The sequence below is a fragment of the Puma concolor genome, chromosome C1, assembly GCF_028749965.1.
Source record: "Puma concolor isolate L17-30 chromosome C1, mPumCon1.1.hap2, whole genome shotgun sequence".
Taxonomy (NCBI): domain Eukaryota; kingdom Metazoa; phylum Chordata; class Mammalia; order Carnivora; family Felidae; genus Puma; species Puma concolor.
Window position 1 is genome coordinate 103,588,267 of NC_141674.1, and position 27,967 is coordinate 103,616,233.

At 49.7% G+C, this 27,967-nt stretch overlaps 3 protein-coding genes across 6 annotated transcripts in view; 2 read left to right on the top strand and 1 right to left on the bottom strand.

The window, feature by feature from the left end:
- Positions 1 to 11,035, top strand: part of LOC147578295 (putative NBPF family member NBPF5) — a 32,402-nt gene extending 21,367 nt beyond the window's left edge. For both annotated transcript variants that reach the window (XM_086717991.1, XM_086717992.1), the window contains exons 3-6: positions 3,393 to 3,440; positions 3,541 to 3,751; positions 6,016 to 6,112; positions 10,512 to 11,035. In XM_086717991.1, the coding sequence (XP_086574117.1) occupies positions 3,393 to 3,440; positions 3,541 to 3,751; positions 6,016 to 6,112; positions 10,512 to 10,839 (684 nt within the window). In that variant the 3' untranslated portion in view covers positions 10,840 to 11,035. The remainder of the gene's footprint in view (positions 1 to 3,392; positions 3,441 to 3,540; positions 3,752 to 6,015; positions 6,113 to 10,511) is intronic.
- The window catches only part of LOC112865116 (NBPF family member NBPF6), a 95,948-nt gene that overhangs the window by 60,633 nt on the left and 7,348 nt on the right, over positions 1 to 27,967 (bottom strand). The window lies entirely within an intron of this gene.
- On the top strand, positions 12,487 to 27,860 carry LOC147578296 (NBPF family member NBPF6-like). 3 transcript variants are annotated; one of them, XM_086717988.1, is made up of 10 exons: positions 12,487 to 12,861; positions 13,851 to 13,902; positions 14,688 to 14,863; positions 15,919 to 15,970; positions 16,798 to 16,973; positions 18,279 to 18,330; positions 19,117 to 19,298; positions 20,881 to 21,120; positions 23,328 to 23,542; positions 26,693 to 27,860. In XM_086717988.1, exons 1-9 carry the CDS (start codon positions 12,591 to 12,593, stop codon positions 23,531 to 23,533), a joined length of 1,407 nt encoding a protein of 468 aa, XP_086574114.1. In that variant the 5' UTR covers positions 12,487 to 12,590; the 3' UTR covers positions 23,534 to 23,542; positions 26,693 to 27,860. The 3 variants fall into 3 exon arrangements, with proteins under 3 accessions (XP_086574114.1, XP_086574115.1, XP_086574116.1); XM_086717989.1 differs by lacking the exon at positions 23,328 to 23,542 and having other exon boundaries at positions 20,881 to 21,127; XM_086717990.1 differs by lacking the exon at positions 23,328 to 23,542.

The following is a 27,967-nucleotide window of genomic DNA, read 5'->3' on the forward strand; positions in this document are numbered from 1 at the left end:
AGTAGGCATTTTGGGGGGAAGTTACCAACGAATTCTAAAATGTACGTGGAAGGGTGCCTGGATGGCTTGGTCAGGTCCGCGTCCGGCACTGGATTCTGGCTCAGGTCACGATCTCACGCTTCACGGGTTTGAGCCCCGGGGGGATTGGGCTCCATACTGACAGTGTGGAGCCTGCCTGGGAATCTCTCTCCCTCCCCCTCTCTCTCTGCCCCTCCCCTACTCACTTTTTCTATCAACATAAAGAACTTAGAAAAAAAGTATCAAAACCTGGATTTCATAAAGTATTAAATCCTTCGTTGATCATAAATCACTACACACCCTCTCCTTCTCTGTCTGCCCCTCCCCCTCCCAAAATACGTAAAATTTAAAAAGTAATCATAAAATACACAGTGAAAACACAATCCACAGTCCAGGAATAATTCCTTGCAATACCTCATATATGGCAACGACCTTATCCAAAATACAGAAAGAACTTACACACATCACAAAGAAAATTACAGAGAACCGAGCTTATTGATGAGGAAAAGATCTCAAAAGGCGCTTCATAAAAGAAGATATCCAAATGACCAACAGCATTCGAAAACTAAACCGAGCACTAACAGCTAGCAGAATGGCTAAAATCAAAAGGACCGAGAATACCAGGTACGTGGGAATGTAGAGAAACTGGGACTGCCTATCTTTGGGCGGAAATCTAAAAGGAGACAAAGCCTTTGCGAAAGTGTGTGTCAGTTTCTCTGCTTTCCCCAAGCATTTTATTCCTAGGATGTATACCTGGGAGGAACCAGTGGGTGTCTCCACAAAACACAACTTGTACATGATTATTCGTCCTTACTCTATGTGTGATAACCAAAACTAGATCTGTCCAACAGGGACACGGATAGTCAAATTGTGCTATAATCCCCAAGCAGAGTATTTCTCGGCAGCATCAGAACCAATGGCTGACACGCAGCTAATCAGGACGAAATCTCAAAACCAGACACCAAGTGAGAGAACCCAGAACATAGGAGAACATACGACATCATTGCAGTTATATGAAGTGTAAGAACAAGGAAAAGTCGTCTAGGGTGAGAATTCAGAATGCGTTTGTGTTTGGAAATGGGTGTTGACTGGCAAGGAGCAGAAGAGAACTTTGCGCCACGGAGGAAAGTGTTCTATATCTCGATCTGGGTGGTGACAGGATGCATACGTACGTTAAATTCATTGAGCTGTGTGCTTGCGGTTTGTGCATTTTGCTCTAGGTCAATTCGACCCCAATAAAGAACTGTTAGAATTGAAAAAGAGAGAGATGACCGAGCCGAAAAGAGAATGACAAATGACAGGAAATAGGTAACAAATATTGAGCATGCACATCACAATAAGAATGTCTTGAGGAGAAACCCAAAGCGATTCAACAGAACAAACACTAAAAAGTATAATTTCATGAAAAACAGGATAGTGAGAATGACAAGTTCAAATAAGATTAGAATGGCATGTTGCTGCCTTAGGAAAGGCACTCTAGAGCAATAAACACTGAGACGTATTGCAGCAAAAGTACTGTCAGTCGCTTTGATATGGGGTACAAGGTTGGCTTTCGAGGCCATCCAAGATTCCTTTGGCTCTTTGGGGTCTTTTCTGGTTCCATACAAAGTTGAGGATTGCTTGTTGTAGCTCTGTGGAAAAGGTTGGTGGTATTTTGATAGGGATTGCAGTCAGTGTGTGGATTGCTTTGGTTAGCATCAACATTTTAACGATATCTGTTCTTCTAATCCATGGGCACGGGAAGTTTTTCCATTTCTTTCTGCCCTCTTCAGTGTCTTTCGTAAGGCTTCTCTAGTTTTCAGAGTGCAGATCTTTTACGTCTTTGGTTGGGTTCATTCCTAAGTATCTTACGGTTTTAGGTGCAATTGTACATGGTTTCAGCTCCTCGATTTCTCTTTCTGCTGCTTCATTATTAATGTGTGGGAATGCGAGAGATTTCTGTACGGTGATTTTGTGTCCTGGGACTTTACTGAATTCGTGTATCCGTTCTAGCAATGACGCGGATGGAGCGAGAGTGTGTTATGCTAAGTGAAGTCAGTCAGCCAGAGAAGGACACATATCATATGATGTCACTCATCTGTGGAATTTAAGACACTCAATAGATGAACAATGGGGGGTTGGTAAAGAGAGAGGCAAACCATGAAACAGGCTCTTAAGTATAGAGAGCAAACTGAGGGTTTGTTAACCTCCGTTCTGTTAAATATGAGGGTAGGCCAAATGAACGTCATCAAATCATCAAGTTTATAGATGTTTCCAAATAGGTGGTCATTACATGTATTCAAGGACATACGTATAAATTAACATTTTCACAGTTCGAAAGAGATCTTATGAGAGACACATGAAATCCGTGAGTGACAAGCATGAAATATGGTTGTTTAGTGACATTATAAAAACAACAAAAAAAGCAACTCACACGTAGAGAAGGAGTCGAGGATATAGGGATATCCAACATCAGTTTAATGGAAAGCCAACATGGTGCCCCAAGAGGGGATAAGAAAGCCTCATAACACAGGAAAACAGCCAGAAGAACAGTGAGAGTTGGGACAAAACATTTTTCTCAAGTAAATATTTATTCACTTAGTATTATGCTCTGCCTCATGTCTTACACTTTTTAATGGATAGAGGACAAACTAGAGAGACCCAGAGAAGAACATCTAAGTCTTTGGAATCTTTCACTCACTGGAAAAGCCTGAAGGTCTGTTTGACCTTAAAGAGAAGTGGGGTGGCTTCATGACAGCCCCTCAGTAAAACCTGAGAAACTATTTCTGCCTTGATATTTTTATGCACACACAAGAATGAACAGTGAGAACGATGCTGAGATGTGTTTGGAAAGAGATGGGGTCTGTGGCACCTGGGTGGCTCGTTGGGTTGAGTGTCTGATTCCTGATTTTGGCTCAGGTCATGATCTCACGGTTCATGAGATCAAGCCTCCTGTACGGTACTGTGCAGATAGCACAGAGTCTGCTTGGGATTCTCTCTCTCTCCCTCTCCCTCCACCCCGTCCCGCTCACGTGCTCGTGCTTTCTCTCAAAATAAATAAATAAACTTAAAACAGAGACAGACAGAGAGAGATACGGGATCTGTGGTATTAGCACAAGGGTAGACAGCTACTGAGAGTGGCCGCTGAGGGGTGGTCCCCATCAGTGGTGACCTTCAGGGGAGACTAGGCAGCCTTGGGTATCCGCGTAGCCTTGGCACCTGGAAGGCAGTGGCTCCCAAGGTTCCATGACACCCCCCGCGTTCCGATTCTGTTATTGCAACTGCAGACCGTCACCTGGCGTGCCGGGTGCTCGGTCTGTCATTCCGGTTGGAGTCTGAGCTACAGGCAGTGCCTTGGGCTCTCGACTCTGGCATCTCGAACCTTCTTTTTGTAGCTGCTGACTCTCCAGTGCTGTGGGGTGTTGTTCAAGTTGTTCCCAATAGTAAGTAAAGAATTCCTGTGTCCTCGCCCCTCAGTCCTGATTGAACCTACTTGATTTCACTTGTTTTTAACCCGTCATGTGTTTGATTTCTTCTCCCCAGTCCCCAGCTCTACCTCTTCTGCCACATGTCACCATGGCAGCACCTTTTGACCCGGTGTCTGATCCAGGGACAGAAATGAGCCTCCTGGAACTCAACCAGGAGCTTCAATCCAAGCTGGAAGCAAGCCAGCAGGACTTCCGAGACCTCAGAGAGAAATTCCTTGTATCCGAAGCTACTGCCTACTCCCTGGCCAACCAGCTGCAGAAATACAGTAAGTCCTACAAGGTCAGGGTCACCAAAGTGATGACTGTCTGTATTCCTGGAGACAGGAATTGGCTTTGTGTGGAGAGAAAACGAAAGCCCTCTCCGGACTTTGTCTTCTCTATTTCCATCGTCATGATAAATTCCATTGTGACCACAATCCAGGAAAAGTAGCAGTGGGTATTTCTTAATGTATGTTTGTTGGTTTTGAGAGAGACAGTGTTAGTCGGGGTGGAGCAGAGAGAGTGGGAGATAGAGGATCCCAAGCAGGCTCGGTGCTGTCAGCACAGAGGCTGACGTGGGTCTCGATCTCAGGAATGTGAGATCATGATCTGAGCCAAAATCAAGAGCTGGGCGCTTAACAGACTAAAGCTCCCGGGCGACCCAGTGCAAGTGGGTGTCTTACCCTCATTTTGCTAAGGATGGGAAGAATGGGGAAAACGAGACTAGCAGTTTCTCCAGGTTGGTTTGCAGTGCTGTATAGGGCGGGGTTAGAGTTAACTTTCTAGTGATTGATTCCTGACGCAGACCCGGAAATGCCTGGTCCTCTCAGGATCCTCTGTGTGTGTGTGTGTGTGTGTGTCACATCCTGCATCACTGTTGGCCTTCGTGTCTCGGACTAATGAACTCCATCACGTCACACTTCTCTGAGGTTCCATTGGCAAAGCAGCGAGCTGGCTCGCTGGGGAAACTTGCTGATGGTGCACACGGGGCGCGGGTGGGGACCAGGGGACACGGCCAGCTTGCAAGGAGCTGGAAGATGGGTCTGCTTTCCCTGAAACTGCGGTATCCACGAGCGAGGCCGTCCAGACAGTGACTCCCCTGATGAGAGGGAAGCCGTGCTTCCTGGGCACAGGCTCTGCTTCCTGAGTCCTCGGTAGCCATTGACACCCTGTGGCGAGGTAGAGGGCATTTCAAGGCCCATCAGACAATCTGTGCTCCCTCCTGTGTCTCTCCCTGAGCTGGGGAACCTTCAAGGATGCAGGATGGCCAGCAGGGCCAGGCCTGGGCCAGGAGTCAAGTGGCCCGGTGAGAATGAGGGTGAGCGGGGGAGACCACAGCCCCGGTGACCGCCCAAGCCAGTGTGTGGAGCTGGCCCTCCCCCACAGTCAGCCTGGAATGGGGAGGCCAGCTGCCTGTTCATTCAGAGGGGGCTGCCATGGCGGGAGGAATCCTGAGTTAGGGGCATGTGTGCAGCGGGGCAATTGGAAGGAATCCTGACGACTCTGAGCCCGAACTGTTGCCGTTTCCTTACCAAGAGTTTTCCGTAAAACAAGGGGAGGTGGGATTACAAATGACTGATGGGGAGAAAAGTAATGTTGGAAGCGGCTCTTTAGCAAGGTGAAGAGATGATGAGCTTTGGGGAAAGGACAAGCAGAGTTTTCTTTGCATCTTTCCTGATAACCATGACACAAGTGCGGGAAACCACTTGTGAAGACGACGAAGGAAGACATCACCCAGGAGCTTGGGGTGGAGGGAACACAGTATGGCTCTGGGCCAGTCTTCCTGTGCTCCCCCCCATGCTGCCCTGCCCCGATTTCCGTGCCTCACATTCCTCCTCTGTGATCCTGCTGCTGTCATAGTCCCTGCTGCTTTGAGTGGAGGGGACGGGCAGTGAGAGAGGGACACAGGATCCGAGAAGTGGGCTCTGCGCTGAGAGCAGTGAGCCTGCTGCGGGGGCTTGCACTCACAAACCACGAAGTCATGACCCGAACCCAAGTCGAAGCTCGCCTGACTGAGCCACTCAGGCGCCCCACCCCGTCTGCTGCTTCTGATACCACAAGCTTTGTTAGTGTTTGGCCGTATCGCTTTCAGGTGCTTCTGGTTTTACGCATCATAGTGCACACAAGAGTATGCGGGTGAACTTTTTGCCTTTGAGATATGTGCTCATTATCCAACTCAAGGGAACCATGAGTCAGTCCTGTGGTCCTAAGGGCCTCACTTCATGGCCCTGCTTAGTGTCCTACCTGAGAGGCTGCAAGCTCGGGTGAGTGGCCATGATCAGGGTGAGTGTCAGGGGATGTGGATTCTGATTCTGCCAAATACCAGTCATTCACCTTGTCTAGTTCCTGTCCACGCCTTGGAGCTGCTCTTCCCTCAGCTCTAAAACAGGGAGGTATCAAATACCGTGTAGCTGGGGGGCTGAGGAATGAGATGCGCAGAGCCCGATGCTGGGGTTACATTGTCCTGGGGTACACCCCGCCCCCTCCCTGGAGGCAGCGAGCACAGCGGCCCGTGTAGCTTGTCCACTGAGGCCGGTGTCTGTGTTCTCAGAGTGTGAAGAGTTGAAAGACATCATCGAATCCGTGCTGGGGGAGACGCTGCAGTGTAAGCAGGGGAAGTTGGCAGAGACCTTGACCGAGAAGCTCAGGTAAGGAGGGCTCCGTGGCTGGTGGGAGGCCGTAGGCATCTCTGACTCCTGTCAGCGACAGGTCTGGGCCAGGAGAAGGGCAGAAACTTGCCTGGCACACAGGTGCACACACACATCTGTCAAACAGTGAAGACAGCAGTATCTGGTGTATTGCGGGCTCCAATTATTCGGGGCCTCGCTCAATGTTTGTATTTTTTTTTTTTTAATTTATTTAAATCCAAATGAGTTCGCATGTAGTGTATAAATGGTTTCCGGAGGAGATTTTAGGGTATCACCTCTTACAAGTGCCACCCGGTGCTCATCCCGAAAACTGACCCCCTAATGCCCATCTCCCATTTAGCCCATCTCCCACCCAAAACCCCTCCAGCAAGTCTCAGGTTATTCTTTGCATTTAAACGTCTCTAATGGTTTGCTTCTGTCTCTGTTTTTATCTTAATTTTCCTTCCTTTCCCCTGGTGCATCTGGTTTGTGTCTTAAATTCCACATATGAGTGAAATCATGTGATCTTTGTCTTTCTCTGATTGACTTAGTCCGCTTAGCATAATACACTCTAGTTCCATCCACAGTGTTGCAAAGGGCAGATCCATTCTTTTTCATCACCAAGTAACGTTCCGTTGTATCAATTCATGTACCATGTCTTCTCAGTCCATTCATCCGTCGATGGACATCTGGGCTCTTTCCATCCTTTGGCTATTGTTGATAACAGTACTATAACATTGGGGCGCAGGTGCCCCTTCGCATCAGCATTTTTGAATCCTTTGGATAACTACCTAGTAGTGCCATTGCCGGGTTGTAGGGTAGCTCTTCTCTTAATTTTTTGAGGAACCTCCGCACTGTTTTCCAGAGTGGCTGCACCAGTTTGCATTTCTACCAGCAAAAGTGCCAAAGTGGTCCCCTTTCTCTGCATCCTCACCATCTGTTACTCATTTTAGCCATTCTGACAGATAGGAGTGGTATCTCATTGTGGTTTTACTTTCCTTTTCCCTGATGATGAATGACGTTGAGCAAGTTTTCATGTGTCTGTTACCATCTGGATGTCTTCTTTGGAGAAGTGTCTGTTTCTGTCTCTTGCCCATTTCTTCACGGAATCATTTGCTTTTTGGGTGTTGAGTTTTGAGTTTGATCAAGGTTGTTTCATAGATTTTGAATACTAGCTCTTTATCCGATATGTTGTTTGTAAATGTTTTCTCCCATTGCTTCGATTGCCTTTGAGCTTGTTGTTTGTTGAAGCTTTTTATCTTGATGAGATCCCAGTGGTTCACGTTTGCCTCAGGAGACATGTGTAGTAAGAGGTTGCTGCGGCCGAGGTCAAAGAGGTTGCCACCTGTCTTCTCCTCCAGGATTTTGATGGTGTCCTGTCCTACATTTAAGTCTTTCATCCATTTTGAGTTTATTTTTGTGTACGGTGTAAGAACGTTCTCCAGGTTCATTCTTCCACACGTCTCTGTCCAGTTTTGCCAACCCCATTTGCCGAAGAGACCGTCTTTTTTCCATTGGATAATCTTTCATGTGTTGTCGAAGCTTATTTGGCCATACATTTGTGGGTCCATTTCTGAGTTCTGTCTTCTGTCCCCTTGTTCTATGTGTCTGTATTTGTGCTGATACCATAGTGTCTTGATGATTACAGCTTCATAATGTGGCTTGAAGTCCAGAAATGTTAGGATTACTTGTTCTAGCTCTGTGAAGAATGCTGGTGTTCTTTTGATAGGGATTGCATTGAGTCTGTAGATTGCTTTGGGTAGTATTGAGATTAAAAACATTTTTTTTTTTAGTATTTCTTTTATCTTGGGAGATAGAGAGACAGAGTGCAAACAGGGGAGGGACAGAGAGAGAGAGAGAGAGATCCAGAATTTGAAGCAGGCTCCAGGCTCCGAGCGGTCAGCACAGAGCCCGAGGTAGGGTTCGAACCCACGAAGCGCGGGACCATGAACTGGGCTGAAGTCAGATGCTTAACCGACTGAGCCTCCCAGGCACCCCAGTAATGACATTTTAACAATATTTGTTCCTCAGATCCTGGAGCATGTAATGTTTTTCCATTTTTGTGTGTGTGTCTTCAATTTCTTTCCTAAGCTTTCTACAGTTTACAGCTTTTTGTAGTTACAGCAAATCTTTGTGGTTTTCAGTACCGTAGTAAATGGGATCAGTTCCTTGATTTCTCTTTCTGCTGCTTCATTATCGGTATACAGAAATGCAAGCAATTTCTGTACGTTGACCATATTCCAGCCAATTTGCTGAATCCATGCATCAGTTCTAGCAGTGTTTTGGGGAGTCTTTCCGGTTTTCCATGTGGAGTATCATGTTGTCTACAAAGAGTGAAAGTTTGACTTTTTCCTTGCTGATTTGGATGCCTTTTATTTCTTTTGCTGTCTGGTTGCTGAGGCTAGGACTTCCAACACTATGTTCAACAACAGTGGTGAGAGTGGACCTTCTGTCGTGTTCCTGACCTTAGGGACCTCAGGTTTTCCCCACTGAGGTGATATTAGCTGTGGGTCTTTTGTAATCGGTATATATGATCTTGAGGTATGTTCCTTCTATCCCTACTTTCTTGAGGGTTTTCTCAAGAAAGGATGCTGATTTTGTCAAAACCTTTTTCTGCATCGATTGAGAGGATCATGTGGTTCTTATCCATTCTTTTATTCATGTGATGTATCAGGTTGGTTGATGCGCAGATATTAACACACCCTTGCAGTCCAGGAATAAATCCCCCCCTGATTGTGGTGAATAATTCTTTGTTGTTGTTTTTTTTTTAATTTTCTCTTTATTTTTGAGAGGCAGAGAGAGACAGAGCGCAGGTGGGGGAGGGGCAGAGAGAGAGGGAGACCCAGAATCCGAAGCAGGCTTCAGGCTCTGGACTGTCTGCACAGAGCCCGATGAGGGCCCGAACTCACAAACCTTGAGATCATGACCTGACCGAAGTCAGACGCTCAACCGACGGAGCCACCCAGGCACCCCGTGAATAATTCTTTTAATGTATTGTTGGGTGTGGATGGGTAGTATCTTGTGGAGAATTTTTGCATTCGTGTTAATCAGGGAGAATGGTCTGCAAGTCTCCTTTTTAGTGGGGATTTGGATGGTTTTGGGGTCAAGTTAATGCTGGCCTTGTAGAATGAGTTTGGAAGTTTTCCCCCCATTTCTATTTCAAACAGCTTCAGAAGAATAGGTACGGACCCTTCTTTAATGTCAGGTGCAATTCCCCTGGGGAGCCATCTGGCCCTGGACTCTTGTTTGTTGGGAGTTTTTTTATTGCTGATTCAATTTCTCAACTTGTTATGTATCTGTTCAAATGTCCTATTTCTTCCTATTGCAGTTTGGGGAGTTTATATGTTTCTAGGGATTTGTCCTTTTCTTCCAGATTGCCCCATTTGTTGGCATATAATTGCTCATCATAATGTCTTCTTTTTTGTGTGTATTTCTGCAGTGTTGGTTGTGGTTACTTCACTTTCACTCCTGAGTTTATTTATTTGGGCCCTTTCCTTTTTCTTTTGATAAAGCTGGCTAGGGACTTACCGATAATGTTAATTCATTCAAAGAAGCAGCTCTTGGTTTCATTGATGTGTTCTGTTTTATTTTATTTCCATATCATTGACTTCTGATCTCATCTTTATTATTTCCCTTCTTCTGCTGGTTTTGGGCTTCATTTGCTGTTCTTTTTCCAGCTCCTCTAGGTGTAAAGTTAGGTTGTGTATTTGAGACTTTTCTTCCTCTTTTACGAAGGCCTGGATTGCTATATGCTTCCCTCTTATGATCGCCCTTGCTGCATCCCAGAGGTTTTGGACTGTCGTGTTTCATTTTCATTGGCTTCCATGTATCATTCACTCTGTGTCAAATAAATATCATTTATTGAGCTGAAAGTCACCAAATTCAAGTGAACAATTTGTGGCATTGGCCACATTCACAATGTTGTGGGATCACCACCTCATTTGCCTGTAACACAGTCACCTCCTGAGGGATGACAGCTTGTCGGTCATGTTTTCCTTCAGACAATGCTGTCCTCTTGACCCTGCCGTTCTCCTGACCTGTGTAGTCCACACCAGCTGTCCTGTCCACATTTCTGTGGCTGGCGCTGGGTCCATGCACAGCATGATGCACACCGTGTAGGTTCACAGGAAATGGCTGTGCCGCAGGGAGGGGCTGAAGGGACATCTCTCTGACGGGTGTTGAGGAAGACACCTGGCTTTGTTTACAGAAGGAGGAGCTGCAAAGGAGGTCAAGGAGCCTCCCCGACACAGAGGAGCCTTGTTTTACCTTCTTCTTTCTGTGTCACAGGCAGGGCCCCGCACACGTGCCAGAACGTGGCCTTGAGGGCTCCTTGTGGAAATTCTCACAGAAACGTCCGTGAAAGCTCTTAGAAAATCTATTCAACTCTGTGTTTTAAACTTTTCTCTATGTCCCACCTTAGGCAATATCATATCCTGATTAAAGCTCAGGCTGAAGAGCTGACCCAGTTGTGGCAGAAGTTACGGGAAGGGAGAGAAGTTTCTGAGCCACTCGATCAGCACCTCAGGGACCTCCTCACCCACGATGACCCCGAGCGTTCCCAAGGCCAGGGCTTCCAGGAGCAAGTGGCCGAGGGACGCAGGCTGGCAGAACGCCTTGCCCGCCAGCTCAGCCCCGGTAAGGCGGCCACAGGCCCTGAGTGCACTGAGCTGCTCCGAGGTCCTGGGCTCCCCAGACATCTCTCGCCTCCCCTCACATTGTTGGCAGCCGCTATCTTGGTTTCCATGTGACACATGGGGCCACCAGAGGACCTGGACTAGCAGGTGGAAAAGGAGAGGAGAAGTGCACAGGGTGGAGGTCACGGTGCTCCACCCATCTGTGTCCTCCCCGAGGGAACTGCCTTTAGGGCAGGAGGCAGCCTCCACCAGTGTCAGAGCCCAGAAGGGAGGACGAGGAAGGAGGCAGCTTGTTCGAGTGCAGGGAGCCCTGAGCTAAGCGGGCAGTTCCAGGCTCCCGCCCAGGAGCTGTCTTTATGAACTGTGGGCGAGAGAGTGATCTTCGCTTTCTCCATAACTGTCTCCTCATCTGTCTATCAAGTAATCTGTCATAGCTGTGGTGATCACATGCGGCAAGTTCACGAATGCACTTCAGGAAAAATAAAGCCCCTGACTGTGTGGAGTTGAATGAGGTATTGGATGTAGTAGGCCTTGGAGGTGGAACGTCATTTAGACTGAAACACTTTTCATACAGACGGCCCGTCCATAACAATGACGTCCACTTGGGGACCCATGAGTCCACATGTGGAGGGACTTGGGACCGGGTGATTGTGCTGTCCTTGGGGCAAGGAGGAGACTCTACGTGAGCACTGGGAGCACACAGGGCCTGCGCCTGTGGCATGACTGTGGCACCTGCAAGACACTGTTTGCAGAAGTCGGATCGAAACTGGACAGGCATCCACGGATCTGGACAAGAGACAGTTTAAACTTTTGCCCAGTCTCAGTCATGGTGAGCCTCCGAATCAGAGACACTCCCTGCTGGATCTGAAATCCATACCGCAACAGTTCTCAAGGGCAGTGCCCTGGAGCTTCAGAACAAGAGTTAGTCATGCATAGATAATTATGTCGCCAGGGCATATAAGCCACTGTGTTTATAGTGGTGATGTGGGAGCTCACTCACGGGAGATTTCTGAATTTCTTTGCAGAAGATGAGGAGGAGGAGGAAGAGGACGAGGATGAACAAGCAGAAGAATCCCTCACCGCCAGGTAACAATGAATACTGGCGACCCGGTAATGTGTGGGTGAAAAAGGATAGGGACTCAGAAAGAACAGTAGGTGAGGTCACAAGAGTCCAGGTGGCAGATGCAGGGATCAGCAGAGCTGCAGATGGTAGTGATTGAATTCCCTCAGCGGCAAATGGCCCTGTTCCCTCGGTTGTCTGCTGTCGCGGGGCTGCTTGTCTGGGGGAGCCCCAGATGAACTCAGCAGCCTTAGGATTCCCTGTACGCACAAAATACCCGTTCTCGCCTGTAAATGAACACCAGGAGGAGACGCATCTCTACACAGTTCTCAAAGGTCCCTGGTAGGAAGGTAACCAGCAAAGGAACTGATAGACAGACAGCTGGCAAAATTAACACGGAATTACCTAACCAAAACCAAAAAGTTGGGGTGTCATGTGACACTATGAATAGAAAAGTGCCTGGAGGGCACAAGTTTCTGCAGGGCACAGTGACTCAAGAGCTGTAACCGCTTGATCAGTCTATGTTAAATTCAACATGACTCAGGCACGTGGCGGTTGCCCCTGGCATGGACTCCCATTTGTCCTTCGTCTCGTGACTGTACCATACTGGGATGGTCGAGTCTCATTCCTCATTGCTCGTTATGTGGCCAGTGGACTGAGTATCTATCTGTTGTTGCTTCTCTCCCACCCTTCCTGGCCACACTCTGCCTCTTGTAGGATAACCTTTTCTCTCTCAAGGCTATGGTCCCTTTCCTTTCTGCGACCACTCCCTTGCCTCCCATCAACACCAGCTAGGTAGCAAGCCATGGTGTCTGATCCTCCTGGTTTCCTCTTCTGTCGTTCTTGCCCCACCTGGCACAGCATGGAGCTTCCGGAAGCTGAAAAGAAGGAAGTCCTCCAGGACACGCTGAATGAATGTGTTTTGACTCCTTCCATTGGCCAAGAAGGGCGTGACTGCTACCAGCCTTACAGGGATGGCACATTCCCATCGGATAAACAGGAATTCGGCTCTGCTCTGGATGTAGCCTGTGAATGCTCCCATTCCAAAGGGGATGAAACTCCACCCGGTTCCCCAGGTAGGGTCCATAATCTTTGTTTGCACACACCCTGTGTAGACTAAGAGATTTAACCCGCAGAAGTGGACCATGTACTCACAGACAATTTCCATCCAGGCTCTAGGATTGAGTTTGAAATAAGACATTCCATGAGTCAGTGAGCTTTGTTCGATTCATGTCTAAAGCCATGGCACTTTTATGTCTGAGCCGCCGCCCATCGCTGCTCTTAAGGTGGTCCTGCCAGACTCCTATACCTCTCTATCCCAGGCAGAGGAGGTCACTATCAGACCTCCAAATTTTGGATTAATCTCTTATCTCTCTTGCCAGGCTCTGATTTCCATCCTTGAACCATGTTTCTGAATACCTATGGCCACCCAAGGCTGTTGGAAGCCTTTTCTATATCATGGGAAATGTCATGATCCAGGTTCACTGTCTCTACCTGGTCTGTCTCTTCCTTTTCTTCTTGTCTCAAATCAGCTGAGAACCAGGACAGGACTACGTCTATCATACGTTGTATGTTTCTCTGCAGCAAGGCAGGGCCCTGGAACTTCCCGACCCCATGAACGGCCCCTGGTGCTTTGCAGCTTTGAAGATTATTCTGCTTTGATGGTGTGTAGATTCCAATTGTCAGTTTAATCTCAACGGCTGATTCCTCAAAACCATTGGCTTGTAGCGTTTCAAATGGAAAAAGCCTGAATATTGCAGCAATGCTCTAGGAAGCAGCCAGGTCCTTCCCCAAGATCTCTGGGAAAAAGGATAAATTTTCTGTGTGTGTCGACCTGTCTTAGGACACTGTGATCATGGCCTGTCATATCAGGGACATTTAGTTGCTCAAGAAGGCAATCCCAGTGATTTTTTCCAGGGCCTACTGAATCCCTCCCGAATGATTTCTCTCTCAATTGCCTGTTATGACTGTGCTTCTATTTCTGTCCTCTGCTACACGGCACATGGGAGTGAGCATTTGTGGAGGGGAATCTGCCTAATGGAACTTTCTCTTCATTTATTTGCAGACAACCAAATGGGTCACGAGGGGCTGAAAGGGCGAGAGTCAGATGCCCCCAGGTAATTCTGAATACTTGGGGGCTGGGAAATCAGTGGTGGCGTCTGCAGACCTCAGATCCAAGGAAAGGCAGAAAGTGCTGGATAGAACCATGTTATCCATTCGGTCAATGGCCAATTATCGGCTTTCACAATGGTTTCTGTTTTCATTGTGGTACTTGTATCGCTCCCATTTCTTAATTATGACTCAAGTTGAGTAACACACAGTCAGCTGGCCCAGGTGAGCTAAAGGCACAGGGATTCCTGCACTCACCATTCTCCCCAGCATTCGAGAGAAAGGCAATCAACTTTCTGCCCCGTTCGATTTAGCGGGTGGGCATGTATTTCAGAGCAAGAATGTACGTAGACTAAAATGTGCCATCATGCCGTGATATTGAGAGAGACAGGCCTTCATGGCATGAGAATTCTGAGAGAGTAGCCCGCCCCCGAAGCTGCACGCACTGGTCCAGTCCATGCAGGACTCAAGGGCATTTGAACGGAAGGGAGGGAGCCACTGCTGTCCTGTGACTCTGTGTGTTTGAGTCAGGACTGGATGGCACGGTGCTCATTCAGGCTCTTTCCTCATCAGCTTGCTAGGTAGCCAGTGTACAGAGCACTTACTGTCCTTTCTGTCTGCCGCCCCTGTGACAGACACACCTCGTCCCACACAAAAAGAAGAGTTGTTGCTCTCATTAATGAGGCACTCTCTTTGCTTTTGTGAAAATGCCTTTTGCCTTCCATCAAAGCCAGACAGGACGTAGGATTTCAGATCCCTCTTTGGTTAATCTTCAGTTTTCCCCCTGACTCAGGCTCAGTAGACTGCTGCTAGAGGTGGTGGAGGAGGAAATCACACGGGACTCTCTGGATGAACGCTACTGGACATATTCGGTTCTTCCTGACCTGTCTGACTCCTACTGGCCTTACAGGAGCACCGCCATCTTCTTCCCTGAGGAACTGGAAGTCTCTTCTGCTCTGGAAATGGCCAGTGAGTACTCCGCTGTCAGGGTGATCAAGCTCCAGCTGGACTGCCCCGTACATCTCCTGGTCTTTGTGCCCCACACCTGTGCTGTGCTGAGAGAGCTCATCCCTGTGTGCAGGCCCTGTACACACATCTTGATCTGAGCCAGGCTCCAAGATGGATGGAGTTTCAAGCACAGACATCATGTGGGTCAGGGAACTCTTCTCCCTTCCTACTCCCAGGACATGCCCATGTCCCCTGGGCTTCACTGTCAGGTCATTGGACCCAAGGGCGGCATGACAGATACGACTCGCCTCAGCAACACGACCATAGACGGTGTCTGTCAGACCTTGGATGCAATGCCTCTTCTCACCTTTCATGCTCCACATTTCATCTCTGAGCCAGGTCCTTTAAGAATCCATGCCTGCCACAGTCGGTCGGAATCCTTGTCCAGGGTAAAAGATGTAACCTTGGCTTTCCTGTTCTTAGCCTCATTCTCTATCTCTTTGCTTTGGCTTGTCTTCCTAAGCCTCGTCTGAAAACCCACCCTACGTCCTCTACTGTTAGCTCGTTTGTGTGTTTCCAGGAGTAGAGCTGTGCGTTGGCATTCCCTCATCACAGGAATTGCGCCAAGGTTTCTGTGTAGCTCCAAAGACTCATTTTAATTTGAGGGTTTGTACTTGCATGCTCTCTGTTCCATCTCAGTGTATAAATTCCACTAAGCCGTCACCAACCAGGTATCTCACGAGAGAAGGCTGAAAACTGCAGTAATCCTTTCAGAAGGTAGAGAGGCCAGGTCCCCAGAATCTGTGTGAAAAAGAGAACTGAAAGTGTTTGCACAGACTCAAAACAGAGGAAATTGTGATGATGATCTCTTGGAGAGAGCAAATTTCTCCCAATGGCTCAGGCCAGGAACTCAAGCCAGTTGTCACACTATCCGAGGCACCCTGAAATATCCTTCTCACTCAACCTGTGCTCTCATTGAGCATAGCTGAGTCCCCGGGTGGCACCGAACACTGGGTTACTAATGTGCAAGCAGGGATCTGTTTAATGTGACTGGCCCCGTCTGTATTTATTTGCAGAAAATCAGACCCATCAAGAGGAGGAACAAGACCAAGACCTGACATGCGCCAGGTAAGTCTGAAGAATCATGGGTTGTTATTTCAGTGGTTCAACTCTACATTTCACAGGAAAAACAGAAACCGCCAAATTTACCTATTTCATCCATTTCCAGTCTCAGAATATCTTTTTTGGCCATGACGTGTGTCTTCATGTGTTATGTGGATAAGTTCCTTTAATGATCCCTCAATTTCGATAACCGGCAGTCAGTTGAAGTAGGTGAATTGTCACTCCCTGAGGTGCTCTGTATTGCCCTGATCTCTCCTTTGGGAAACACCAGAGTGACAGACGTGTCTACTTCTGTCTCTCTGGTGTTACCTCTTTGAGGATCTGCTGTAGCAAATGGATAACTGCAAAAAAATTAAAAAACCTCACATGATGTCACGATAGTAAGAGAAAGAGTCCTTGAAGACACAAATCTCTCCATGTGGATGATGCCTTTTAACATGTGTTCACTTAGCCACTGAATGTATATCAACAAAATTTATGCAAAAGGGTTGAACTCATGTTTACGATTCTCCATGTGTGCTGTGAGTCATGACATCCATTCCACAGTAGTTCAGTTTGGTGCACAGAAGTTGGTTCTGTGGCCAGTGCCCTGAACACCTCTGTTCTGTGTGTGTGTGTGTGTGTGTGTGTGTGTCTCCCTGTCTCTCCCTCTCTGCCTCTCCTGCCCCCAGAGCATCCACACTGTGCCCCTGAAACAGGAGGATAGTTTTCCCTGTCAATAATGGGGTTGCCCCTACGTTATGACCACACTTCTCGGCTTCCCGTGAAAACCAGTAAGATGCTGTGGTGTCTGCTTTTCCTGTTTTAATCTTCAGACCTCCCCTCCCCACCAGGTTCGGCAGGGAGCTACAGGAGAGTGCAGAGCAGGATGTCCAACAGGACTCACTGGATGAACGCTATTTGACTTACTCAGCTCTTCCTGACCCATCTGATTCCCCCTGGACCCACAGCAGGCCCAACATCAACTCATATGAGGATCTGGATGTCTGTCCTGCTCTGGAAGTAGCTAGTGAGTCCTCCACTGTGAAGGTGATAAAGCTCCAACTGGAATCCCAAGTCGACCCCATAGTTTGGTATCCCTACTCTGCTTATGTTGGAATTTGTTATCCAGGTGTTTCAGCCCCGTAGACATATGGATCTGAGTCAGGCTCTAGGATAGACTTCTAAGCACAGACATCAGATGCATCAGGGCCCTGCCCTCTGTTCCTCATCTCAGGCCATGCCTGTGGCTCCTGACACAAGTCAGGACATTGGGGTCAGGGCGGGTGTGACAAACCCACACTCATCTGTGAGGCACACGCAGAGGAGTCTGTCTGGTTCCTGATTTCCACACAATGTGTCTCCTCAACTGCCATCCTCTCACTTTCATCCCAAACAATGTTCCTTGAAGTTTTGTGCCTGTCAAGGCGATGTCAGCCTTACCCATGTCTTTGGGTTTGTTGTTTCCCTGGTTTCGCTGCTCTGGTCCCCAGTGTTGGTTGTCCTCTGTGTCCTCTGTGTTGGTTGTCTTCCCTAAGTCGTCGTCTGAGTGTCAGGACATAACCACCTCTACCATCAGCTTGCTTGTACGTTTCCCTGAAGCATAGCTGAGCCCCGGCATGGCCCCACCCCGTGCATGGCCCATGTGCCTGTGTAGCAAAAGGGATCACGGACAAAAGATTTCCTTTGATTTGAGGGTCTGCAGATTCCGTGCATCAGTCTGGCCTCTGTAGAAATTCCCTAAAACCCTGCCACCTAGAGTATGTCATGAGGGAAGCTAGTGAGAGAAGGTTGCAGTAAGTTTTGAGAATGCAGGTAAGCTGTTCACCAGAATCTGCAGTAAAACCGAGGTTGACCGGGGCGCCTGGGTGGCGCAGTCGGTTAAGCGTCCGACTTCAGCCAGGTCACGATCTCGCGGTCCGTGAGTTCGAGCCCCGCGTCAGGCTCTGGGCTGATGGCTCAGAGCCTGGAGCCTGTTTCCGATTCTGTGTCTCCCTCTCTCTCTGCCCCTCCCCGTTCATGCTCTGTCTCTCTCTGTCCCAAAAATAAATAAACGTTGAAAAAAAAAAATTAAAAAAAAACAGAGGTTGACCTCTGCAGACAGACTGTTGAGATGGGGCTCTACCAGATCAGGGAAATCCTGCCCGATGCTTTAGGAAAGCTAGCCAAGGCACATTCCCAAGACACTTCGTGAGGCCTCCTGGATTATTTCTCTCAATGCCCTGCTGCCCAACTAAGGACATTAGTGCCCGTGTGCTAGTTGCGTGGGACACTTAATTTTCATGTCCAAGTGCTGCTCTGTTTATGTGACTGGCCGGTCTGTATTTACTTGTAGACAATCATAATGATCTTTGCGATGAAGAAGACCAGGACCCGACATGCCCCAGGTAACTCTGAAGAATCATGGGCTTTAATTCACTGGTGACATCTGGGGATCTCAGGTCTAGGCCAATCTAGAAAGTGCTAAATGCACCTATTTCATCCCTTCCGACACCCACAAGGTGGTCCTTCAGCAAGGTCCTCTGTGTCATGTGGTACTCGCATAGACCCCGTTATTAATCCCTCTCAAATGGAGTATCTGCCGTCCACTGACGCAGGTGGACTAAGCAGTCCCAGGATGCCTTGCACTCTCCCGGTCTCTCCTCGTATTAGGTCCCGTGTAAGATGCACAGCTCTCTCTGCCGGTTGCCATTACCACATTGGCGGGCATTCACAGCAAGGATGGTTTTAGGAAAACAGTTTTCACGTCTCAGTATTTAGACACGTCGGCCTTGGGCCCACGAGATATCCAGGAGTCTACAATGCTGCCTTAGCCTGGGGTTCTCTTGGTGCTTTGTGTAAATCTCCACACAGTGTGTGCCAAAGTGTTGATGCTGCTTTATCGTCCTCTGGTGTGCTGTGGGTCATGACTGTTGTGCCCTGGGGTGGTTGCGACTCCTGCCCCATAAGCTGGCGCTCTGGCCATGCCCTGAGCACCTGCCCGCCCCCACACTCCCGTCCCTGCACCTATCCCGGGTGCACCCACACTGTGGCCCCAGCTTCAGGCAGACTGCTTCATTTCCCTTTGTGGGGATCCCGCTTGTGTTCTGTGACCAGTCCCTCCGTCCTGCCCTCAAAACTAGCTGGCACTGCATGTTGACTAAACCTTCTTTCTGCATGTCTCGTCCTCCCAGCAACACCAGGCTCTGCAGGGAGCTGCCAGTGGCCCCAGAGGATGAAGTCCCACAGGACTCAGTGGGGGAATGTAATTTGACTCCTTCCTTTGGCCATGACCTGTCAGACACCTATAGGCCTTATAGGAGTGCCTCATTCACCTTTGATAAACAGGAAGTCTTCTTGGGCGTGGATGTAGATGGTGAGTCCTGTTCTTGTGAGGGGCACGAAGTTCCTGCTGGGGCCCCAGGAAGCCTGTCCTCTGTGTCTTCAACAACCTGAATCGGCTGAGAGTTGCATCCCTGCCAACAGGCGCTGTAGGCTCGTACCGGTTTGAACTCTGCTCTCGGATTCACTCTTTAAAAGGCATCCTGTGGCTCAGAGCCCTTTCCTTCCTTCTGTCCCAGGCTGCCCTCTGTCCCCCGGCCCCGTCCAACATGCAGGCTGTTGGTACCAAGTGAGGCTCGAGAGGAGAAATGGAGAAAATGGAAAAAAGCGTTCAGAATCTCAGCCACCGCTATCTTACCCGGAGACAGCTGGGTGACAGTCCTCCTTTGTTTTTTCCTGATTTTGTTTTGTTCCAAAAGGAGACCTCTGCTACTTGTGCAATTCTGCTGCCAATTGTATTTCTTGTGTGGCTTCCTACAAACTCCCTGGCTTTCCACACACGTTTGTGGTCAGCTCCACATTGGCTGCATCTGTTAAATCGTTGCTGAGCTGCTAGTTGTTTCTCCTGGGGCGCCCGCCTCCCTGTGTACCAGAGCACCCAGTTCTACGCAAATGATCTGAAACAGTCGTAAATGCAAAGAGAACAGTTGCTAGACGCCCCAACGACCCCTGTGACCCTGCAGGAGTGCCAGCTCCTACCCTGTCAGTGCACTCTGTGGTGTGAGCAGAGCCAGGGCTCATCCAGCCCCTCCAGGAGCTCAAGGTCTCCAGGAGACGCTCCATGAAAAGCAATCAGGGCTGAGAGGTCCCAGACGATTTCTGTTCTCACTAGGGTTCCCATGGTGGCTCTTCACTTGGCTGCCTGGCACCCTGGTCACCCTGCAGAGCTCTGTGTCAGAGACACTGACAGCCAGGTCTGGGTTTCCATGGGGGCAGGGATGGGACAGGTTAAGACGCGTCTCAGGAGGGTGATGTGTGTGACATGGCCTTGCATTAAGCCTGGGCCATGAGAGGCTACGAGGATGGGCGGAGATGAATGAAGGCAGCGTCTCCATTATGCACAGCCCGTCCCCGGTGCAGGTTCTGGTGGGAACGTGGGAACAGTGTGTGTGGGCTGTGATTGCCGCAGGGGGCGCCCCAGGAGGGCTGCCCTGCCCCAGCCTCCCTGCGCTGGGACCAGCCAGGGAGAAACAGGCATCTGAAGCCTTGAGGCCAAATTCTCCCCCTCTTCTTTTTTCTTTTGGGGCACATATCAGCAATTCTTTCTCGTTCTGCCCTGAGGCCTCTCTAGAACCTTCTCTCTAGGCTGTAGGATGAAGGGTACTACTACAGAATAATAGGCATGAGCCCGCCTCCCATGCAAATCCGTCTGGACTCCAGGGGGTGACCTTCCCTTCAGGGACTTTGCGTCCTGGACACTTGCCATCTCAGCATGCCCAGGCATAGACACAACGGTGACATCGCCTTCGTATCCATGATGTCTGCCTTTGTACCTGCTCACTGGCTGGTCTCACAGACGGTGGGGGACGAGGTGGGAGTACATCACAAATGGAAGTTCTGGCAGTGCTGAGTTAAGAAAACTGGGGTTTGTCCATTGAAGTGTCTTCTTGCTTCAGCCCCGATGCAGGTGCCCGGTCCCCAAGGGCCATCGAGTGGAAACTTGACTTTCCCAAGGACGGAGGTGCAAGCTTCACAAGCACCGCCACAGTCAGATACCCAGGTGGCCAATTCTGTGCCAGGGCAGCCGGACCAGCAGGTGGCTTGTGGTGACCACAGAGCCAGGCTCCGCCCCTCCCCCACCATCAGGAGACTGGCAGCCACGATGGTTTCTGGGAGCCAACGGCCGCTCTTCCAAGGTGAGAGGTGCGGGGGGAGTGGTAGCTCTAGTCACAGGGTTGTGGGTGGGGGCAGCAATGGGGCCTCTTGCAGGCTTGCTTTGCCCAGCTCCAAACTCACAACGCTCCAGCTCCAAAGAGCTCGGGGCTGAGGGTCAGCTCTGTCTGCCCAGGTGCCATGGTTTCAGCCTCCTGGCTGTTTACTGGCCAAGTTATTCATCATCTCATGTATGTCCCCCTCGGTGCCTTCATCTGAAACCATTGAAAATGGGATCTCCATCCCATCAATGCTGGGAGCATGAAGCTACATAATTTCCAGGGGCCCGAGTGAGCAAAATGGCTTGAGAACATCGATGAATCTGTGATGCGTAATTCTTGTGTCTTTGTGGCGTCTGAACACTTGGAAAATGGTTCCGTGGCATTGTTTCACGTGTGCTAGAGCTGTTCTTATCTGGCTCCGCTTTCGCTGGACCCCATCTTCCCGGACTCTCTCAGCAAGGCTTGTGGGCCAGTGTTTGCTCTCCTTCAACATCCATCAGGCAGCCAATATTCCCTGTTAGGCGCTCACAGTAACAGTGGAAATACTGGCTCCACGACAGTTTCCCATGCATTTGCCTGGTTTCCCTTCTCTGCAACTATAAGGGGCCAGGTTCCTAATGTGCACACTCTGTTCTCCAATACTTCACCTAGTTCCTCTTGTCCCCCCTCATCTCCACGAGCACGTCCCCAGCTTCGTTGTCATCAGGATCCGCGTCAGCTCACATTTCATGAAGACCGAGCGTTTCAGCGTTCCCCTGGGTTGTGTCGTCTTTACCCTCCCACCCTTGGTGTCCCCTCCTGGAGCCTGGGTCTCCTCCTACAGGCACCGACTTCATCTGTGAAAAGAGGAGATACAGTTCCCAAGTGAGGTGATGAGGGCACAGCCCTGTGGTCCCGCGGAGATGCTCCAGAGGATGCCTCAGTGGGAGTTCAGGGAAGCACAGCCCTGACAGGTGGCTTAGGACGGGAGATTCTTATTGTCTTCTCCCTCTTGCCTCTCTGCCACTTCTCCCTGACTCCCGTGGTCCCGGCCCAGACTCTCCTGGTGGCTCAGTCCCTCTCTGTGGCTCACCTTCCCCACAGGCCTCAGCAGGAAACGGGGCTCCATGCCAGACTTTTGTCCAAGGAGGGTTTCTTAGTCCATTCAGGCTGTGATAACAAAAATGCCATAGACCGGGTGACTTAGTCAGAGCAGAGATTTGTGTCTCCCGTTCTGGAGGCTGAGTAGAACCAAAATCGAACAGTGGCACATTGGGCGCCTGGTGGTACCTCCTTCCTGGTGATGTGTGGCCGCCTTCTTGCTCTGTCCTCACAGGGTGGAGGGGTGAGGGAGCTCTGTGGGGTCACTTTCATAGGGCACAAATCCCTTTCATGGGGGGATCTGCCTCCCATAGGCCCACCCCACCCAGCATCACGTTGGGAATTGGGTTTCCACAGATGAATTTGGAGGAAGACAAACTATCACTCTGGGGCAGGTGGTTTTACTCTGTTTGATTCTCAGCCTGTAATTCTTCCTTGGTGCTTAAAAGGTCACCTGTTTCTTGCCACAACTCTTCTCATCCTTCTCAAATTTGTATATATTTTCCACTTGCAACTGACCGAAGAGTGTTTAGAACTTTATGCTCGATGTCCCCCAACCCTTAACTGCCCATTTACTCAATTAGAGAAGAATGTGCTTATAGACACACATATTTACGTCTTATGTCACACACATTACGTGTATTCGGTGTGTATGCTCTGCATAGTGTACATATATGAAATATATCAAATATTGGGGCGTGTTCTGTAAATTCCCCAGCTTTGGTTTCCCCGGTGACTCTCAAAAGGCTTGCCTTCAACTTTGACTCCTCCCTTGAATAGGACAGCCTCTTTCGAGCACCATCTCCTGGCCTTTGTCTCTTCTTTGTCAGAACTGTGTGTTTTGACCAATTCTACTTTTCTCAATTTCACTTTTGGCTCTGGGGGCATGTTGCCCTGCCCGCACTCTTATCCTTACAGGGTAGCGTGAGGGAGGTCAACAACATAGGCGGTAATCAAAGCGTGTCCCTCGGCGCCCCTCACACGTGAACTTCCTGATGGCCTTTCTCGTCCTGCCTACCGTCCTTATTCGATGTCAGCGTAGGTAGAGGATTTAGTCACAGGAAGATCATGACTAACAGTGGATCCTGTTTATGTGCTTTTATTTTCAGAGCAGGGTTTGGAAGCTTCCATGGGTGTGAAGAACCCTCCCAAGCTGGAGGGTGACGCTGCTGAGGGCTCGGTGGCCAACCAGTGTGCAGGTCAAGTCTTTGGCCACGTTAATGCCCTGGGTGTGATGAAACAGAACATGATCAAGAGAAAAGTGCAGTTCGGCGAGGGCAGACTCGCGTGCAGATTCCGTGGCCTTCAAGCATAGGGCACAGAGGTAATGGCGTCCGTGGCTCTTGGAGTATGGATTCCTGTTGCTCTGTTAGATTGTAGCTCCGCCCACACCCCAAACTGTTTTTCTCTTCCTCGTTTGGTCCCTCTGCCAGCTGCCGCTGCCTCTGTCTGTTCCTGCCTCTCACTGGTCCTGCCTCTGTCTGGTCCTGCCTCTGTTTGCCATGGGGACTGCCACCCTGGGTGCCCTCCCATCTCCATCAGCTGTGGCATGTGAGCTGTGCTGTGTCCCCACGGGGGCTGTCCTGGGATTCCCTCTCCCGTGTCCTCACGGCCGCGGGGAATTAGGCTCCACGGCCCCCCTCAGCAGACCAGCATCATTTACATGTGTCGCCAAACACATGGCACTTTGGCACAAGGCACACGCTTTCGTGGCTTCTTTGACTTCCTTCCTTGCTTCCCCAACTCCATGACCTCTTTCTCCCAGGTCATTGTTTTTTTTTTTTTTCCCTTAATTTTTGTTTTAAAGTCATTTATTTTCAGAGAGACAGAGACAGCACGAGTCGGGGAGGGGCAGTGAGAGAAGGAGAGGGAGGGAATCCCAATCAGTCTCCAGGCTCTGAACTGTCAGCACAGAGCCAGATGCAGGGCTTGAACCCTCAATCTGTGGGCTGGTGGCCTGAGCCAAAACCAAGAGTCAGACGCTTAACCGACCGAACCACCTAGACGCCCCATCAGGAACATCGTCTTAATGTCTCTTGCACATGGCTTCTCCTCCGGGGTGTTTCCGGGAACCCGACTTAGGACGACACTTACCCCTCAGCTTCTCCATGTGAATAAGAAGTGTTAAAACTGAGGAGAAAGAGCACCCCGACAAAAACTCCACGACAACATGGGTCACCTCTGGGACTGCCACACGGCCTGCCTGGGGTCAGGTTTGTCCTCGGCCCCAGGTGAGCAGGCCTGTGCTAATGTGTGTGGGGTTCCAGGACTCAGTGTCCACCCACACCTTGGGACCTCAAGAGAGCTGGCATCAGGTGGAGGACAGTCGTGGCACTCTACAGGGACACTGGCCAAACACAGATGCAGAGGCCAGGTTTCCAACCTGCACAGACATGAGGTGTTCAGGCATCCACCTGTCTTCCCTTTTCACTGCCGTTACAGTGTCTACATGCCCAGCTGGTTCATAAAAGGATCCACCAAAAGGAACTGAGTTGAGTCTCAGGCCAGAGCACATACGCGAGCATTGACTGAATTAACTTTGGGCAGCTCTGTGAAGTCCCCGCGAGATCCAGGGGAACACGAGACAATCTGTGCCTCATACAAGTCCATCGGAGAACGGGGATTCATGGGAGGGTGTCCGAAGGAAGACCAAAATCTTTAGGGCCGGTATCGTCATGGTGGCAGAGATGAGGACAAGAACACCGTGGTCTGAAACAGAGTAGCTTAGCTAATAGTTCTAAATCATGCTGTCGTGAAAGAAACACTGACTGTGCTTTGAACTCATGTGAATGCCGTCACCCAATACCTTGAGAATTTGATTTCAACATTCTGGGCTGGGGTGTGGGTAACGGGAGATGTTTTAAAGCTCTGCTGGTATGCACCTAGGAATCAGAAGGACTGTGGAGCTATAGGATGTTCATAAGCCAGATAGAAGGATCCCGTGTGTGTGTCACTCATTTTGTGGACAAGCTGAGTATCAGCCCCTGATGGAGTTGACATTCCTCCCTCAATAGAGCCCAGAGAAAGAAGAGGACAAAGACACATGAATGAATTCGATGAATACTCCCTCTTCTGGATCCAAGTGTCTCACGATTTTTATACTATAGGATGCAGTAAGAAAGAAATGTTGCCTAGAAACCCAGTGTAAGAACAACTATCCGTTCCCTGATTACCAGTAATGGAATTCAGGGCTCTTTTTCCTCCTCATGCAATGAAAATCACGGTTGACTCTTCACTAAATGCGTTTCCCAGCCTCCTGACAGGTGCACTGCACATGGAAAGGAAATGTTTTAATCAAACTTTCTCCTTATATAAAACCTCAGTAAAGAAGCTTAGGTCTCCCTCTGCCCTTTGCAGGCCCTCGTTTACATTAGTGTCAACACCGAGAGACTCTCCTCAGGGACAGTTTGGGAAACGTGCGAGGAGAACCTAGACGACTAAAAGGAAGGCTCTTCCGTTTTCTCTGCAGAGTTCCGAGTGTCTCCACTGAGAATATTCCTAGACGTTCCCTCAGGTGTATCCTGGCGTGAGGTGCCCTGCAGGGGCTGTTGGGGTCCCTGAGCAAAAAGGGGTGAGGCCCTGGCTACACTCCCCGCTCTTTTCGTCATTCCCCTTGGAGTTTCTCCCTTTGGGGTTCTTTTCAGCCCCTTTGGGGCAGGATTTCTGTGCAAAGCCTTATTTCCGTCCAGCCAAGTGGCCAACAGCGTCTACTGCCTGCCCACACCCCGAGGCAGGCAGTAGCCCAGATCGGAGGCTTTCATCTCCCGACCCCCACAAGGATGGGAAGGGCCCGAAGCCTGGGTTTCAGTTCCAGGGTGTCAGGCACAGGTCACACGGCTACAGGTGGTCCTTATCAGCCCCTTGGCCCACGGTTCCTCATCTGCACACGGCAGGACTGAACTGGGACATAGTCTGAGGCCCCTGTTGCATCTCACATCCTGGGGCTCGTTCCATAGCCTGGCCTCCCCCTTCAGAAGACCAGGGCAGGGTGAGAAGGGGTGTGTTTGTCTGCAGAGGGCCCCCTCCTTCCTTCGGCAGTCTGTTTCTGAACGTGTGTGTCGGGGGCTAAGCACATCCCTCCGTGGGAGACATGAGAAAGCCATCACTTTGCTTCTGATGAAGGGGGTTCCAGGGTGAGGTGGCTGCTGAGGAAGGGATGGTCGGGACCTGGCAACAGCTCAGGGCAGCCTTGAGCTGGGATGCCACCAGGTGCCTGCTGCGGGGAGCACAGGGGTCCCTGCATCCTACAGTGTAGGCTGGATGCAATTGAGGGGCTATTGCTTCAGGCTTGTGGCTCTCACTCTCCCCCTCAGCCTGCCTGCAGATCCCCCTTCAGCTCCTTCTCAGTACGGGGGCTTAGCTTGCCCCTGGCCTCTGTCACCACGGAGCCATCCCTCCAGGCTTAGCCATCAGCAGGACCTGAACAAGACTCACATTTGATTCCTCTGTCTCTCTCTCTCACTCTCTGTCTCAGATACCAAGGACTCCAGGAACTAAGAAAAAATACTCCTCATTTAAACGAAACTCCATCATAAAACCCCATCATTCTCCACTTGCTGAAAAGAACTCTAAAGCAGCAAATCAAGCTAAAGCCCAAACAGAACATGCGAGGGATCCTTTGCTGAGAATCGACATCTCGATCACAAGCCACTCTCTGGGATTTTTACTCCAAAAGTCTGGTTTGATGAGAGGAATTCTCGCTCTTCTGACTCCAGTCGTGATAAGTCGCCGAGGCAACCAATGCCCAGACCACACGCACTTGTGAGACCCCTTCAGTCTGGCTCCTCTCCATTCCATCCTGTGGATAAGCGGAGGCCGGGTCAACGTGGCAATAGACCCCATGTCAAAACTGGACATTCTGGGCCACCCGCTGGGCTGTGCCAGGAGCAGACAGCATTAACTACGCAGCGTTCTTGCTGAAGAGGCTTAGCCTGAATCTGAGCACGAGGTAGGGATCAGACAACTGCAGAATTTCGACCATCGAACAAGACATCGGGCCTGTCTTTCTTCAAACAGCCAGTGTCCACAGCACAAATAAGACGACAAAAAGGAGAAGAGATATCTTGGGTTCCAAAGGACTCAGAAGATTGTGCTATCGTAAGTTTGTAGTCCTTTCGAACCCCAAACATCTCCTCCCCTTTCTGTGGCTGTCTCTGGTGGTGGTGACACTTCCTTGTCTGTAGGGGACAGGCCAGATGTCTGGCTTGATGGTCTGCATCCTGAAGGTGTCTGATCACTTCCTCCTGATTAAATTCAGGCTAACCCTTTTCCCTGGTCGTTCTCTCGTGAATGCTGTGTGTGTCCCAGCCCTGCCCACCCAGAGACCCAGAGCCTCCAGTCTGCCATCACCATCATTGTGAGAGCAGCACTGGTTGCCTTCTATGGGGGGCCTATCAGATCGTTCATGGTCTTCTGTTTGGGTATGACATCTGAGAATGTGTGAAGATGCTCTCTCCAAAGTCTGTCTCTACAATGTTACCATCTTTTAGTGATCCCTGCAGTGTGTCACAACCGTATCTGTTTGTATGTTGGAAAAACTCTAGTTGTATCATCCTTGTGTATGTGTATTTGCTGGCATTGTGCTGTGGAAAAGAACACTCCCTCCCCGTTCTATATCATTAAAGTGTTTATTTTGACAATCACTGGGGACTGGTGAATTACGTTTCCTTCAGGGCTCCAATCCATCACCATCGTGATGTAAATGTTCTTGGTTCTCTTCTGGTATTTAATGCTGAGTCTCTGTATCTTT